The 18,052-nt window shown below is 39.5% G+C and overlaps 1 protein-coding gene across 4 annotated transcripts in view; it reads left to right on the top strand.

Annotated features, from left to right (window-relative positions):
- PTPRR (protein tyrosine phosphatase receptor type R) overlaps positions 1–18,052 on the top strand; it is a 276,097-nt gene that overhangs the window by 133,054 nt on the left and 124,991 nt on the right. For 2 of the 4 annotated variants that reach the window (XM_055239631.1, XM_055239635.1), the window contains 2 exons: positions 14,338–14,451; positions 17,446–17,601. In XM_055239631.1, the coding sequence (XP_055095606.1) occupies positions 14,338–14,451; positions 17,446–17,601 (270 nt within the window). Of the gene's footprint in view, positions 1–11,754; positions 11,949–13,048; positions 13,070–14,337; positions 14,452–17,445; positions 17,602–18,052 lie in introns of those variants that run through there. The other 2 variants (XM_055239633.2, XM_055239634.1) reach the window with 2 other exon arrangements.

Genomic DNA, 18,052 nt, shown 5'->3' with positions numbered 1-18,052 from the left:
ACTGTTCTTAAAATGTGTCGTTTTGACCTTCAACCTCGAATATATATATTCTCTCCAGAAACAAATGATAGCATTTCAGCAAAACCAAATTGTTTTGACCATTGCTTTTTCCTGGGGCCTAGAGTTTCTGATTGACTTTTGGTGAAAGCTCCTTGACAAGTGTAATAATCAGTAACTGTAAACACTGCAAATCCAATCAGGCCACTTTTTAACGTTGTTATTATTACTATCCTGGTTACTATGTTCAAGACCTTAATTTCACCAACAAAGTTGTTACTCCACCTCCCCTTCTACTGAATATCCAAAGAAGCAAGTCACTAAATAATCATTTTCAACATTGATGTGTAGTAAACACATATCTTTAAGCCTAGTTTACTGTTACTTTTTATCTGCCACTTCTAGCTGTTTTATAGCTAATAGTGATGGCAGCGGCTGCCATCTGGTGCGGCTGCTGCCATCACGCCGGCCGCTGCAGGGAGGGTACTGGGAGGAGGCAGACAGAACCCCCAACAGCAGCCCACTGCCCTGGGGGCCGCCCAATGGGCGGGGCTAGGTTGTGCTCTGCACAAGGGGGAGCTCGGGCTAGCCCCTGAGCTCCCGGGCCACAGGGGGAGCTCTGGAGAGACAGGGAGAGCTCTTGGCAGCATCGACCCAACCCCACTACTAGCCCAGGCCCAGCAAGGATCTGGAGCCCCCACCCCAGGCTGCCAGGGGACATGGCCAGGTGCCTTGCTCCATGGAGCCTGCGGAACCGGGATGAGCGGGAGCCCTGTCCCTTCCAAGTTGGCAAGTGGGAACTACCCAGGTGCAACTGCAGGTGTCCAGGCCACCGCTGCAACCTGGGTACCCCGGTGCTCTCCGGAGCCGGGAGTAGGCAGAAGCCCCGCCCTCCTGGGCCAGGCTGCAGCTGCCCAAGTCAGGGCTGCGGATCTAGGCCTCCCGCTCCACAGAGCAAGCAGGAACTCTGTTCCCTCTGCCCTCGGCTGCAGCCACCCAAACCGGGGTTGCAGACCCAGGCATCCCTGTATTCTTACCCTTGCAAGCTTGGAGTGCCTGTTTCTGTTGCCTGGCTTCTCCCTACTCTGGGCACCCGCTCTAATCTGGGAGCAGGGTTGGGACTGAGCCCAGGCTCTGTCACAGCCCCAGCTGTGTGCACAGGCTCAGGGCAGTGCTGACGTGCCAACCCCCACCACCCCCCACTCCCCCACACACATACACAGCCTTAGACCCTCCAGACTTTGGGTGCCAAAAAGAAGGGAAGCTAAAAGGGGACTGAGGGCAGCTGGGTGCTGACCTGCAGGTGTCTCTTGGTGCCAGCAGCCTGGGCACCATGGATAGCCATGGGAGGCAGACAGGCTCCTGGGCAGAAAAGAGCAGGTCTCCAGTAAAGCCTGGGGGCCGGGGCTGCCAGTCCTGCAGACCCAGAGCGGGAGCTCATGGTGCTTTTTCTTGGGCCCACCCATGGCTGCCCATGAACCGGTCAGCATGCACTTCCCCACCCTCCGAGGCCCATAAAGGCCTCAGCCAAAGCAGGCAGAGGGTGAAAAGATGAAGAGGGAGAGGGGACAACCCGCTGCAGACAGGAGCTATCCTCTCTGCTGAAAGTAGGAGGACAGAACGATCAGCTACAGAGAGGAGCTACACTCTCTGCTGAGAGTTTCAGAGACCTGGGGAGATGGGACTACCAGCTGCAGAGAGGAACAGTCTTCTCCAGGGCCTCCTGTCTGCTGAGAGCAGTAGATGTCTGGACGACCAGTGGCAGAGAGGAGCTACCCTCTCCAGGGCCTCCTCCCTGCTGAGAGCCAAACACTCCACAGATGACTAGCCTACAGAGAAGAGCTATCAACAGTGGGTCTCCTCTGAGCTGTTCTAACACTTAATAAAGCTCATCTTTGTCTTGTTCACCCTTCACTTGTCTGCATACCTCATTCTTCCTGAATGCAGGACAAGAACTCAGGCAAAGGTGCCACCAGCCACAGAGATCTCTGGCCAGAAAATCGGACCCCAAAGATCCCTTATCAATAGCTCATGTAGGGCCCACATTAAAGACTATGAAAGGGATGTAGTTACCATTCCCATGTGCCAGGTGAAGAAACTGAGCCTCATTTTCTTCAACTGAGAAGAAATTTGACCAAGGCCACTCAATCCAGGTTTGAACCCAAGTCTGCCTTACTAACACCTATCTTAACTATTATTTGATAATGTGGCAGTTTTTTATTTTTTTATTATACTTTAAGTTCTAGGGTACATGTTCACAATGTGCAGGTTTGTTACATATGTATACATGTGCCATGTTGGTGTGCTGCACCCATTAACTCGTCATTTACATTAGGTATATCTCCTAATGCTATCCCTCCCCACTCCTCACACCCCACAACAGGCCCCGGTATGTGATGTTCCCCTTCCTGTGTCCAAGTGTTCTCATTGTTCAATTCCCGCTATGAGTGAGAACCTGCGGTGTTTGGTTTTTTGTCCTTGCGATGGTTTGCTGAGAATGATGGTTTCCAGCTTCATCCATGTCCCTATAAAGGACATGAACTCATCCTTTTTTATGGCTGCATAGTTTTCCATGGTGTATATGTGCCACATTTTCTTAATCCAGTCTATCATTGATGGACGTTTGGGTTGGTTCCAAGTCTTTGCTATTGTGAATAGTGCCGCAATAAACATACGTGTGCATGTGTCTTTATAGCAGCATGATTTATAGTCCTTTGGGTATATACCCAGTAATGGGATGGCTGGGTCAAATGGTGTTTCTAGTTCTAGATCCTTAAGGAATCGAATGTGGCAGTTTTTGACTGGTATTTACTCCCCTACCTGCAACATCTGAACATACAAACACATTTATTTTGTTAAGCTGTGCTCAGGCTCCCTAGCAATTGAGAAAACAGGCAAGCACTTTTAAATGTGTGAACACAAAATTCAAGAAGCTCCTGAATATTGTCCTTGTCTACAAGGTCTTACCCTTTTTAAACAAGAAATTTGGGTATCTTTTCTCACTCACTATCAATGCCCATTTAGCTCTTTGTTAATTGTTTTAATTAGCTTATCAATTGATCATAACAACAACTGAGCAAGGATATGAAAAACTCATGAAGTTGGTATTGCAACTGTTTATGAAACATCTCAACGTATTATTCTTACCAATGCTGTTAGTATTGTTATTTCATGTGTTAAAAGGAGTAGCTCATCAGTAATGCAGGGAGCTTAAGAAGGAAGAGTAAGTCATCTAAGACACTATTGCTGTAGAATAAAGGTCATAGTTATTTAAAACTATGGGGAAAAATGTATTCTGTTTACCATCCTGTCTTTACCCTTTTGTTCTGACCAAAATTGGTCTTGGTGTTCTGCCTATTTCTTCTTTATACCTCACTCCTTCACCTCTTAAAAGGGTCAATATACTAACAACATACTAATTTTAGTTTACTAAGACCAAATTGTGCCAACCCTTAAAAACTCACTCAATAACCCTTTGGCATAAAAACGTTGTACAGAATGCACCTATATGGCTGCACAAGGAACTTGCACTTTTCCTGTGAGTTGCAGTGAGGATCACATGGCCTCCCAATGCACCTTGAACCACATTTTGAGAATCAGGACTTGAAGGCTTCCAATTATCTACTCATTAACACATCAAACAGACTTTTTCTGTTCACATTTTTCTTAACCTCCAGCAGTATCTGGCTATGTTGAGAAACCTCTTTTGGAAACTCTCTACTCCTGACTTCTTCCATAACACCATTTACCATGATGTTTCTCTGACCTGTCTACAAGCATAGATATCTGTGCTGAAATAAGGCTACCTAGCAAGAAAAGTTGTAAAGTTGTCAGCCCATTTTTTTGTCTGACTTTTTGGTGCCATATGTTGGTGTTTTAGTGGACCAAGACATAACAGCTCTCTCTCCTGCCTGAAAAAGACGGAGGAACTGGGCCTACAGAGATCGAAATGTCAATTATATTGCTGATAGAGCTGCTGAATTTGTGACTTCAAAGCACGAAAGTGATATTCTTTTATGACTGCATCTCCTTCAAGCAAATTTTCTCACCAGTCACAGGCAGCAATGGTAAACCACAGCACTCTCCTGCTGGGACAATGCCTTTGGGGCTTATTTTACCACTTGCAAAGAACAGACCAGATTATATGGTCTTTACAGACAGGCAGAACCCTAAAGGAAAGCACAGACCTACACATGCCCCACTTATTCCAAATGCACCAGTTACACAAGTCACTTTCCCTCTCCTAGGGAGACTGACAAGAGGAAGAATCCAGGAATATTATTATATTAAAACTGCTGCCACACAGAATAAAACATCAGGACTGGGGAATAAAGCATTTCCTTCCAATATCATGAAAAGGGGAAAACCATAGAAATGTGGTAGTTATAGTATCACATGAAAATAGATAAATATTTGTATGATATGTGTGGGTATATGCATATATATTCATATATGCATATGTACATTATATGATATAACCTATGTATCAGAAAAAAACTAACACTAAAAATACCACAACCTTATCCCAGGATGATGGGATACATGATTATCCCAAAATAAATAATACTTATTTCTTTTTTCTAATTCATTATGTTTTGTAAATTTTCTATCATATGCATTAACTTATATAATTAGAAAGGTAAATTTCAAAACTCTCAAATTAGCAAGAAATGGGCACTAACACTGGATACATTAGAATTTAATTTACAACCAATATAGCATAAAATAGATATTGATACTGCCTATTAAAAGTGAGTTTCAGCCAGGTGCAGTGGCTCACGCCTGTAATCCTAGCACTTTGGGAGGCCAAGGCAGGTGGATCACAAGGTCAATAGATCAAGACCATCTTGGCCAACATGGTGAAACCCTGTCTCTACTAAAAATACAAAAACTAGCTGGGCATGGCGGCGGGCACCTGTAGTCCCAGCTACTCGGGAGGCTGAGGCAGGAGAATCACTTGAACCCAGCAGGTGGAGGTTGCAGTGAGCCAAGATTGCACCACTGCACTCCAGCCTGGCAATAGAGTGAGACTGTCTTAAAAAAGAAAAAAAAAGTTGGAAAAAGTTGATGAGACTAACTTTTGATTTTACTCCCTCTTAAATGTTGTAGTAGTCAAAGTGTCAGAGACATGTTAATTCTAAATCAAATACAAATTATGCTAAATCAATTCTGTGTGTTTTTTAATGATTAGGTATTACAGGTAAACTAAATTGAACATACCTTCCTCAAGCACGAGGCCTGGGTTTGTTACCCTTTCCAAGCCTATCATATAACTCAGATTCTTTCACTTGGTAACTACAGTGTTGGTTGTCATGATTCATGTGTTCCTTCATTTTACAAGGATTTATTAAATACCTACTATGTGCCAGGCACTGTTTTGGGTCTTGAGGAGATAGCAGAGAACCAGACTGACATGGCCCCACACCAACGGAGCGCACATTTTATAAAGTAAGAATATATAATAAATAAGTAAACAAGAAACTGTCAGATAGTGATAAATGCTATGAGGCAAAGAAAGCAGGGTGATCTGATAGAGAGTGGTCAGGCTAGGAAGGCCTCTCTAAGGAAGTGATGTTAAGACCGAGCTGAACAACCAGAAGGAGCCACCACCCAATAATGTTGAACACTTCCCCAGGCAGCAGGCAGGTGCATGCCAAGCCCATAAGGTAAAAATGAGCATAGCTGGCTTGAGGAACTGGAAGGAGGACAGAGTGGCTTGAAAAAGGTCTATGAGATGAAGCTCACAGTTAATAGGAGCCAGATAAAGCAGGGCCTTGTGAGCCCACATGATGGAATTTAACTCTAAACAGGGTAGAAAGTTATTGCAGGATTTTGAGAAAGAAACAGAAGCTGAACTCCTGAAAGAAAAAAAAAAAAAGATTTAAAAATGAATGGAGGGTTGGGCACGGTGGCTCACTCCTGTAAACCAAGCACTTTGGGAGGCCAAGGTGGGCGGATCACTTGAGGTCAGGAGTTCGAGACCAGCTGGCCAAGGTGGTGAAACCCTGTCTCTACTAAAAATACAAAAAAATTAGCTGGGTGTGGTGGTGCATGCCTGTAATCCCAGCTACTTGGGAGGCTGAGGCGGGAGAATCACTTGAACCTGGGAGGTGAAGGTTGCAGTGAGCCAAGATCGCACCACTGCACTCCAGCCTAGGCAACAAGAGTGAAAACTCCATCTAAAAAACAAACAAAAACAAAAATGAATGTAAAAGACCAAGAAACTATAAACACAAGTTTTGTGTCATCTCCTGTCTGATACAATCAAGACAGTCCATATCTTGTCTACAACAATCACAAAGAATAAATTGGCAGAATTCAGAAGTTAAATGATGGTAGTAAAAAAAAAAAAACCATTAGAGAAATTGAAATCACATTTAGAACAAAAGAAATAGACAATATTCTGCTGAAAAAAATATAAGGACGTAGACTGCAGACCTCAGAGAATTTTAGCTGAATAAAAACATACAAGTGGTTAGAGAAAATAAGCACATAAAGTAATGTGCTGAGATAGATGAAGAATATATAATTGCATAATTAGTGTCTTTGAAGATGAGACCAAAATGTTTAGATAAAAAATCATTCAAATGTATAATAGGAGAAAATATTACTGAAATAGGCTCTGGAATCTGTAGACTATAAGGGCATACCACATTACAGGCACTATCAACCCAAAGAAATATCCTGGTGAAGTTTTCTAACTTTAAAGATAAAGACTTCTATGAGATGAGGGGCGGGAAAGGCAAGACAGACTAGCCTCAGGCCAGAGTATTTTTCACAGCAACTCTCAATGCCAGAAGGCATTGGAAAATAGCAGCAGAGTTCAAAGAGAAAAAAAAAAAATAGAAATAAAGATTGAATCAGGGGTTTAATATCCAGCCAAGCTGTTATTTATTGTTAAAAGCACCATAAATATATTCACAAACATATAACGCCTCAGGAAACAGAGCACTCGTGAGTCTCACTTGAAAGAAGCGATTTGATATGAAACCCGACTGAAAAACAGATAAACCAAAATATAGAATTCAAGAATGGTGACATCCTTCTAAAAATAAAAGACTGGTCATGAGCATTGAATCCATTTGAATATATAACTATCATTATAGAACTGTAGAAATTATGGCTTCAGCATATATTGGTCGGCATAAACAGTGCTAACACATACCCGTACCTTAGTGGCTTAACACAATAAAAATTTGTTTTAACTCATGTCACTATTTAATGTGGGTTTCTGAGTGGGACCCTCTTCTCCATGCAGTGATCTGGCTCAGATGTCTTCCTTTGTGTAGCTCCACCATTTTTAATGCAGTTTAGGGTGACCCTGGACCCATCCAGCTTGTAGAGAGAAAGAGAGGGTTGAGAAGGTATCCTCATTGTTAACTGCCTAAGACTGAAGATACCACTTTACTTTTACTTATCTTGATCACGGAGAATTCTGGGTAGTCTCTAATACACAGAATATAATGTCAATATCATTAGATATAACAATATAGAAATAATAATATAATTACAAAAACTGGGACATTATGATAATTGGTGGGAAGAGTGGCATATTTTCTCATCTTTCATGGCAGAATTAATAAATACTTCCTAAATTTTATAAATCAAGAAATAACGGCTTAAATATATTTTCATGCCTTATTTTATGTTATAATTACAAACACGGGAAGAAAAAATGTAGAATAACAACTAAAAAACAGACAATATAGCAAAAGACAGAAAACTAAGGAAGAATAAAAACAAAAAAACATAAAATAACAAAGTAATAAAACACATCTAAATCTGTTGAAATAACAGAAGTGAATGGAATAAACTAATCTGTTAAAAATAAGAAATGAGAATGAAAGCATGATATTTGATGATGGCATATATTATAAATATAGAACTCAGATATATTAGTGAAATAAGCAAGTTGTGGAGCAAAATGTATAGTTCAATCCCATTTGTATTTAATAGTAATATATATTATGTATGATATATACATACTGTTTTATACCATGTACACATAGAAAATATTTGGAAGTATACACAAGATATGGTTAGCAGGGTTATTTCTGGGGATTAGGATGAAGGGCTAGGAAGGGGAAGCATATTTTCACTTTTTACCATATATCTATCTATACCTTAAATTTTGGTGTAATAAGCATGACATTTTTATAAAAACGTAAACAAAAAATCCCAAAGTCCAACACAGTACTACTGGAGAACTGAAAGGAAAAACAAAAGAAGGGCGAGAAGTCAGGGAAGGCTGGCAGAATGGTCTTTGCCAACCATGAATCTTGAATTGGAATCTTTAACTCTTCTACCTGGAGTTAAAGATTCCAGGTAGCAAAAAGGCTGAGTCTCCAAGGAGAATAAAGAGCCCCTAGCACTGATCCCCGTGTGCACTGACAATGTGAAAAGGACATGGCATGTTTAATAAACCTTAGGGATGCTTGGAGTATGACATGTGTGGTGGAAAGGTGTAAGAGGTTAAGACTGGAAGGACAGGGCAAATTTGGTGAATGGAGGAGTTAAGATCATTCATTAGAAAATGAGATTTTTTTCCAGAGTATTTTGAAAAGAATAGTAGCTTGATTGGGATAGCATTTTACACAGATAACTATGATGTCCATACGGGGAATTAATTAGAGACCACAGAAAACTGGCAACCCATTAGGATTCTAGTCAAATAATCCCGTTAGTCATGATGATGATCTGAACTAAAATGATGGAAATATAGATAAAATATGGGTTCAACATTCAAGGACTATTTAGCAGGTAGAATAGACAGAACTTGACTATTCATTGGATGTCATGGTGGTGATGGTGTGAAGAAGAAGGAAAGAAGAGTCGGGATGATACCCAAATATGACAGCTCATTCCATTACGTGAATGTAGAAAGAGAAGCAAATTTGATTATGGATAGGAAGAAGGAGAAAGGTAAGTTCAGTTTGAGTAATGTTGAGTTTGAAGTGTAAGTGGGACATTCAGGAAGAGGGAAGCAGGTGTAAGACCCTGAGAAAGGTGGAAATGTGTAATACAGAAATAAAAATAATCTGTAACTAATAGCAGAGGACAAATGCAGAGAATTGTGAGAAGGGGAGGGGTGAAAGTATAAAATGTCTCTAACAGGTCAGGGTTCTCTACTCAGTTCAAAGGCATAAACAGAGAACCTTTTGCTTTTATTCCTGGAAATCTCTTGCCATTTCAACTCCTTGGCCAAGAATGGAGTTAAAGAGTCCAGTTTGGCCGGGCGCGGTGGCTCACGCTTGTAATCCCAGCACTTTGGGAGGCCGAGACGGGCGGATCACGAGGTCAGGAGATCGAGACCACAGTGAAACCCCGTCTCTACTAAAAATACAAAAACAATTAGCCGGGCGTGGTGGCGGGCGCCTGTAGTCCCAGCTACTCGGAGAGGCTGAGGCAGGAGAATGGCGTGAACCCGGGAGGCGGAGCTTGCAGTGAGCCGAGATTGCACCACTGCACTCCAGCCTGGGCGACAGAGCGAGACTCTGTCTCAAAAAAAAAAAAAAAAAAAAAAAAAAAAAAAGATTCCAGTTTAAAAAAAAACGGTCGGGGGGCACATTTGAGTTAGAAAGAAGTGGGTGGATTTCTTCTAGCAAGCTTTTGTTCCAAAAGGAAGCTTTGGTCCTTTGTGGCTGTTGGGAATTGAGACAGCACTTCTCTAAGGAGCCTTGAGGCATCTCTTAGGAAGAAAGATGGACATTTGTCCTTTGCCCACTAACTGGACTACTGGGTGTGGTCCTGACTCTTACTGGGTATGACCAAATGAAAGTCCAGGCTGCCTAATAACTTCAGAAGGGGACTAACTGCCTCCCTGCAAGGCAAAAATAATTTAATTATCCTTTACAAAATAAATAGCTAAAAGCTAATCACATACTTATAATTCAAACATAATGCTGGTACCTGAAAGTGCACATTTCATCAATCCTATCACCTCAACTTGTACCTAAGGCCCATAGGCTTTAACTACTTTGGTGGACAGTCTGGGAACCAAAGAAAGAAAGTCTTGTCATAAAGTAGTATTTCCTTTGTGGAGGGGAACAGTAGTGGGGAACTGACAAAGGAATCTAACAAGACAGAGGCCTGGTATATTTAAATATAGGTAGAATTGGAAGTCTTTGAATTGTGTATGTTTAATTTTTTTCTGTATGTTTATACATTTGTAATAACAAAAGTACTCAATTGTTCTTATGTAGTAACTATTTGAAATTATTTACTGTTGTAAAGTGGCTTACCATTTGCATTTGGAAAGAACATTTTAATTTCTTTGAAATTAAAATATTAAATCATTTGTATGTTAAATGTTAAAAATGACCAAATGGGTTTAGAATCCAAACAAAAATATATCGCAGAATGTTGTACAGCAACTTGAAAGCTGTTGCCTTGTTACTGCTGTGAAAATTTATATCCTGTCATACTTGTTATGGTTTCACATAATAGGATGAGGAGAGGCTGTGCATTTCTAGCATCTATCCAGAGAGAAGGAGGTAGCATATATCTTCTAACTATATAAAGTCATGTATTTTTGATTTTGTCTGAAATTCTCATTTTTATCTATAATCCTTTCTTTGTCTCAAATTGCACTCATATATAATGCCTGGCACATATTAGGCCTTCAAATACATAGATATCTGTTTGTACTATATTTTAGCATCACTATTTTTATGGGGAATAGTCAGAAATCTGTGCATGCTCTATAAAATCAATCCAGCTTTTCACAGGCAAGCAGAGAACTGAGGAAAATCATTCAAATGTTTGATGCAACGAACCAGATGATTTCAATTTCAATTTCAACTAATTACTTCAACTCACTTCTTCCCTATAGTTGGGTAGTCTAAATTTCTGTTTCAAATGTACAGCTTTTGTCCAGCTTTCATATTTTTGCAAAGTTGCCTTTTTCAGTGATTTTTAAATCTTTAGTTCCCATTTCACTTCCCATTTACCATTTCAGTCTGAGACTGTAATACTGTTTCCACAGTTACAAGCCTCAAGTTAATCATGCCCCTGGGAATTGAGTTCTCCAGTGTGTACACAACCCCCTTGAGGGGGCTTGTGGGTTCCCAGCATAGACAACTGGCTCCAAATCCTGCCTCTGGGGATTCAGGCACACTGTGTGCCAGCTCACCCTGCCTGACAAACACTGCTGGTGAGACAGAGGTTACTCATCACCATTTGAGAAAACTAAGGAATCCATCTTTGGCCTTGTAAGGGAAGGGTAGTAGACAGAGTCTCCAATACAGTGCCTCATCTTCAATGGCAGCTTCTGTAGTCTGGCAGAGATGAAAACAGGCCACGGATGAAAGGAAGCCTCTGTTTCTCAGGATGACCAGGTGTACTGAGTTTTTCTAGTCTCCCAGGTATGCCAGGTAGATGCGTATATTGTGCTTAATAGTATAATGCTATTTTCCTGATCATTGCATTTCCAAATCCTACTTGTCCTTTAAGGTTGGCTTCAAGTCTTACTTTCTGCATTAAAATATTCTGTTATATATTGGATACATATTTAGGCTATTAAAAATACAGAAAATAATGTAAACACTTGTGTACTATTAGATGCTTTTTATTTAATAAAAAAGTATTACTTTCTGGAAGAAGATAACATTCTGTTGAGAGAGAAGTCACTTTCTTCACGTCTAATAGGAATTGCTTTCTGTGACATGCTGAGAAGTTAACCTGGAACAGAAAGATCTATTTCAAATTGTGTCTGGATTCATGTACTACTTTTTTTTTTTTTTTTGCCTCATCAAGACTTTACCACTGCCTTTACCCTTGATATGCTCCATCTGCCAAGCCACCTCTGGAATAGAATTATGCTTCTGATGAACCTTCCCAGTCTCCCAAACAGCTCTGCAACCAGGAATGAAGACCCAGGGAACCAGCTGAACTTCCTACTTGTATTGACTCAGAGCCTGAAAGAAAACAAGAAAATGTGCAAAATTACTAAGGTTCTTGGTCAATTCTCTAGCTACAAGTTAGCAGCTTCTTTCCTCAGAATTCTGACTTTCTCCTTGTTAAAGGTGGAATTGCATCCCACCTCACCACCACCCCAGAATTCATATGTTGAAGTTCTAGCCTTCCAGTACCAAGAATGTGACCTTATTTGGAAATAAGGTTGTTGCAGGTGTAACAAAAGTTAACATGAGGTCTTATTGGAGTAGGGTGGGCTCCTAATCCAATATAATGGAGGCCTTTATGAAAAGGGAAAATTTGGACACAGACACTCAGAGGGAAGATGATGTGAAGACACAGGGAGGAGACAGCCAAGTATGACAGATGCAAAGATTAGAGTGATGTATCTGTAAGCCAAGGAATTCCAAGGATTGCTGGCAAACACCAGAAGCTGGAAGAAGCAAGGAAGGATTCTCCCCTACAAATTTAAGAGAGAATATGGCCCCGCTGACACTTTGATTCAGACTTCTAGCCTCTAGTACGACAAGACAAGAAATTTCTGTTGTTTTAAGCTTTAAAAAAACTTAGATAAATTTTAATAAATTTTAAAGTGTTACTGATTGTGTTTGATATAGCTTTCTATATACTCCAACATCATTCTTATTTCTCCTCCCCAGAAGCAAATTGTTGCCTATTATTGGGCTCTCTTAGGTAGTTTTTTTTCAATGATTCTGCCATTTTCTGGATCTTAATTTTTCACAAGGAGTCCAGTTCCAGGTACCTAAATTAACCAAATCTTAGGGCTCCTGCCTCCATGCAAGCATTGAGAGACCCTAAGGTGGAAATGCAGGCTGGAGCTTTAGCTGGGCCCATCATCTTGACCAGGAACCCTATACCTCTTTTGACCTCCCAAATTCTCTCTGATTCCTATAGCATTGAGCATTTAATCCAGTTTCCAATCACTTAGTTATTACCTACTTGCAGGTACAAAATAGAGGATATATGATGGTATTTCCTTATGAGACTATAAATCCTTGAAACAGTATTAATCTCTTTTTAAAGCAAGCTGAGGGAAGTTCCCCTAAAGAGTTCCTACTCTATAGGAGATTGCACACGTAAATCAATCTCGTTATTAGAGAAGTGTGCACTCAGAAGTATGCCTAGCTTTACAGAACAGGTGATGTTGCAGTCATTCAACAGTTATTGATAGCCTACTGTGTTCAAATTAGTGAATTAAGTATTATAAGAATAAAAGAAATGCAGAAAGATTTGGTTTCCCTACCTTGAGTATCTCTCACATGATTAATGATGCATTTTTGAAAATACATACAGTAAACTGCTTCATGGTTTCAGTGTAGTAATCATGCTGGGGCTTCAATGAGGGTTATTATTACTATTATGATAATTATGATACGATCATAATTTGATTTTATTTTAGGAATTTTTTAATATTTAGATTTTTTCCTAAGCAAACCTGAAAGCTGAGTGTTTGCCCAAACAACTGAATAAGAATTATCTTAGACCAAATCATCAGTACCACTGGCATTTTTACCAGAGTTTGAAAATGTATTCTTGCACCTCATTCTTTTGCCTTGCACTGGCAGCAAATCACTATGTATAGAAACTGCCAAGACAGGCCTTATGGAACTTACACAGCATCTTTCTCTCTGTGACTTGTATGAACACAAATTGAAGATGGATAACTGAAATACACTTGGCCACAGATTCCATTCTGTCATCTGGAACTAAACTAAAGTAAAATTATTCAAGGCACATTTCAATGAAATTATTTATGAATTGACCATTCATTTGTGCTTTTTATTATAACTAGACAAATTGCATTATTATATACTATACCATCTTTTCTAAAACATCAACTTTTATTTTTGATTCAGGGGGTACATGTGCAGGTTTGCCACATGGGAACACTGTATCATAACACTGGGATTTAGGGTGCAGATGATCCCATCACCCAGGCAGTGAGCACAGCACACATTAAGCAATCCCTCACCCCCTTCCCTCCCTCTCTCCTCTAGCAGTCTCCAGTGTCCATTGCTCTCATCTTTATGTCCATGGGTACTCAATGTTCAGCTCCCACTTCTAAGTGAGAACATGCAGTATATGGTTTCCTGTTTCCGCACTACTTCGCTTGGGATAATGGCCTCTGGCTGCAACCATGTGCTGCAAAGGACATAATTTCATTCTTTTTATGGCTGCATAATGTTCCATGGTGTATATAATACATCTTTTTAACTAACACCATTCAAAGTTTCACATGCGATGTTCCTATAATTTTATTTCTATCAAAAATGCAATAAAGCATTATTAGTGTAAACTTAGCAGAGTCACAGAAACTGTGGTCAGTCATGAGTCAAGAACTGAATGTCCTGAACCAAAGACTTATTAATACTATAATTTGGATTTATTTTTGTCTTTATTTTCTAGACACTGCAAATGGATGTAAACAAGCTAAACATAACCTTGCTTCGGATCTTCCGCCAAGGAGTGGCTGCAGCTTTAGGACTCTTACCCCAGCAAGTGCACATCAATCGCCTCATTGTAAGATATCCACATTTCGCATTCCCAAAATTCAAGCCGTGTGTGTGGTTTTTTTAATCACTAAAGGGCTCATGCTATAGTTGTATGGCTAATGAGCCAAATCTGGCACGTCATGTTTTTGCAAATAAAATTTTATGAAACAAGCTATATCAACTCATCTACCCATTGCCCACGATGGCTTTTATATTACAGTGGCAGAGTTCAGTAGTTGCAAAAGATTGGCTCATGAAGCCTAAACTATTTATCATGTGGCCCTTTACAGTGGAAGTTTGTTAACTCTATCATAGTTCAAGGCTAGGTCCTGTGGTAAGTATGAAAGAGCCCAAAACACTTGCCTTACCAACCTGACAGTACTCCGAAAATATTCTCCATTAGAGTGAAAGCTTCTGTATCAGGTAAGGCAGTTTCCAGGCATTGCTGATATACTTTCAAGTATATCAATAGAACAATGGACATTGAGTGCACAAGGCAGGGCATTTTAAATAAAGAATAAAGAAGAACTGACCCTGAGGGCTGCAGCCCAGATGGAATGCAGGAATTGGTAGTCCAGGAAAACTAAGAGAAAACTTTGAATGGGCATCTGAGTGGGTAAAGTGAAAAAAAAAAAAAAAAAAAAAAAAAGGTAAACCCAAAGGATCTGTTGTATAGGGCCCAGTCTAGGCCTATATGTCAATCACCCACATCCATTATTTCCTCTCTTTCCTTGGTGTTTGGGAACCTGGATTTCATGCAACTACATGTTCCCAACTGCACTGGAAAGTGGGCGTGAGCAAAGGCCAAAAAAAAGTAAATTCAGATCAGATGACTGTCTCTTTGTAAAAAGCTAGTCACCTCAGTTTTATTTGAAAAGGAACTTTGGGATCACTGTACAGGTTTTAAATTGTTCTTAATGTCCACTGCAATGGGAGTCCAAGCAAGGACTCCACATTCCCCCGGCCTTAAATTGCTGTGCTTCTGCTGCATGGAGCTCGGCTTTCTACTGCATCCATCTGCATTCGCTATGGAGGGAATTTGCTCTTGTTTTTGGTTTGGGGTTTATGTTTCTTTTCATTTTTTCTGTGTATAGAGAGTGAGTTGTTTCATTTCTTCATAAAAATTTGTATTCTGTGAATCAACAATGTTCTAGAAGTAAACAAGATTTTAAAAAGTTTTAACTCATACCACAGAAGAAGAAATACAACATTCCCCTGAATGAGCGAAGGTTACCTGGTGGCTCACGCCTGTAATCCCAGAACTTTGGGAGGCCAGGAGGGTGGTTCACTGGAGGTCAGGAGTTCGAGACCAGCCTGGCCAACATGGTAAAACCCCATCTCTACTACTAAAAATACAAAAAATTGGCTGGGCATGGTGGCAGGCGTCTGTAATCCCAGCTACTCAGGAGGCTGAGGCAGGAGAATCACTTGAACCTGGGAGGTGGAAGTTGCAGTGAGCAGAGATCATGCCATTGCACTCCAGCCTGGTCAACAAGAGCAAAACTCCATCTCAAAAAAAAAAAAAAAAAAAGTCTTGGATCTAGATCTAGATTTTATATGTATATACAATATATACATATAAAAATACATATGCATCAACCTGTGCATATGTTTTGCTAAGATATATAGAGATGATATAGACATAGATATCTTAGATATACTTTTATACATATTAGGTTTAATGAGCATAATAGCTGTTTGCAAGGGTGAAGGAGGGATTTGCCAGACTGAGGAAGGGATGTGCTTATCATATCCTCAGAGAATGTTAGTAGCATGGTTCAAGGTAGTTATTATAATAGCTAGAGTTACAATACCTGACATAGCAAAGCATGATGATTAACAGCATGTGTTTTGGAGACAGACAAAACCATACTTCATTTCCAGTGTGGCCATTTTCCATGTATGTGAATGTGGGCAAGCCACTTACATTTTATTTGTAAAATAGAGATAATCGTAATACCTATCACTTAGAGGTGTTTTGAGCAATAAATGAGATAAGAGATCTAAGGTAAATAGGAGCATGTTAGGCACAACACAAGTGCTCTGTACCTACTGTAGTTGTTATTAGGTCACAGACTACTTAAATTGTTATAAACATGTTTCACATCAGTATTTAGTTATTGTCTGTTCTCTGCAAACATGAAAAAACTTTTACTGGATTGCTAGTAGTAAACTGATACTTCATTTTATACCCAGCTAAAATTCTGATAAAGCACATTAAAAGAAAACTTTCTAGCATGAGAGCGCTCCATGTGTCAGAAAGAAAGCTAAGAATAATTTCCTTCTATTAGTGTGTTGTGTAAGTTGTAAAAGATAATATTATCAATCGCCATGGTTTTGTCTGCTCTGTGTGTGTGTGTGTGTGTGTGTGCACGCACATAGAATATCAGACATTTATGGTAAGAAATTCTCTGACTCCATTTCAGCTAATGAGGTAATACTAATAGGAAAACTATCATGACATCACTACACAAGATATGCATTTCCACCAAATGACCAATTTTAAATGTGTGACATATTTGAGGTGAAGAACAGAATCAGGAAAAGGACTTCAAAGCTCATCTGGCACCATCTTCTTTAGCTAGCCAAGCCTTCACATTAACACAAGTTATAAAAATAATAGAGAGAGTGGTGATGTCTAATATGTAATTTTACTATTACTTTGGACTTTAATTCATTTGATTTTAAAATGCTTCTTTAAACATAATTACTCAGGGAACATCTGAACAATCTACAGCAAAAAATTACAATATGGAATGGTAAATGAATCAGCATGCAATGAAATATAAAATTACAAATCTTGGGGGGTGGCAACTAATTGGAAGAAAGCTATTTGAAGATTTTAGACTTTGGACTGGTAACATTAAGTCTATCAGAGAATAACTAATAAATGTAATCTCCACAAAGACTTTTAGGATTCTAGAATTCTGACTTCCTTTAATGTTTCTAAAGGACAAGTAAAAATATTATCCAAAGTTATTTAAAATGTCTATAACAAATACAAATATTCTGCCTTTATTAGGGAAAGAAGAACAGTATTGAACTGTTTGTGTCTCCCATAAACCGAAAAACAGGAATTTCTGATGCTCTGCCCTCTGAGGAAGTTCTTCGTTCACTTAATATCAATGTTTTGCATCAAAGTTTATCCCAGTTTGGAATTACAGAAGTCTCTCCTGAGGTATGCTGTTGCACGAAACAATTCATTAAAAATGTGAACAGTTAGCATGCTATGGTAATTCAATCCCAAGAGGCTTTGAGATGAAAGTTGTTTATTGTATGTTATTTGATAATAAAAATTTCCCTGAGTGTCAGAATTCTCTGATCTTTACATTGTATACGTTTACCTCTTAAGGAAATGCATTTTCACATTAAAGTTTTCACTTTTTGGCATTTTTCTTCTTCAAACCTTTGTGGCCTTATAACTTATTTTGACTTATCCAGTAAATTTTCTAGAAGAAAGAAGATTTAGATGTATTTTGTCGATTGATCACTTGAAACTGATATGTCAAATAAACAAAAATACATTTAAATCCTTCTTTCTCTACAGGTGCACCCCTCCTCATTGTCTTCATTGTCAAAATGGTCACCAGATACTTGCCTTTTCTCATAACTTTGAAATTAATTTGAAA

Source organism: Symphalangus syndactylus, chromosome 13 (assembly GCF_028878055.3).
Source record: "Symphalangus syndactylus isolate Jambi chromosome 13, NHGRI_mSymSyn1-v2.1_pri, whole genome shotgun sequence".
NCBI classification, from domain to species: Eukaryota; Metazoa; Chordata; class Mammalia; order Primates; family Hylobatidae; genus Symphalangus; species Symphalangus syndactylus.
This window is presented reverse-complemented; position numbering and strand designations above follow the sequence as displayed.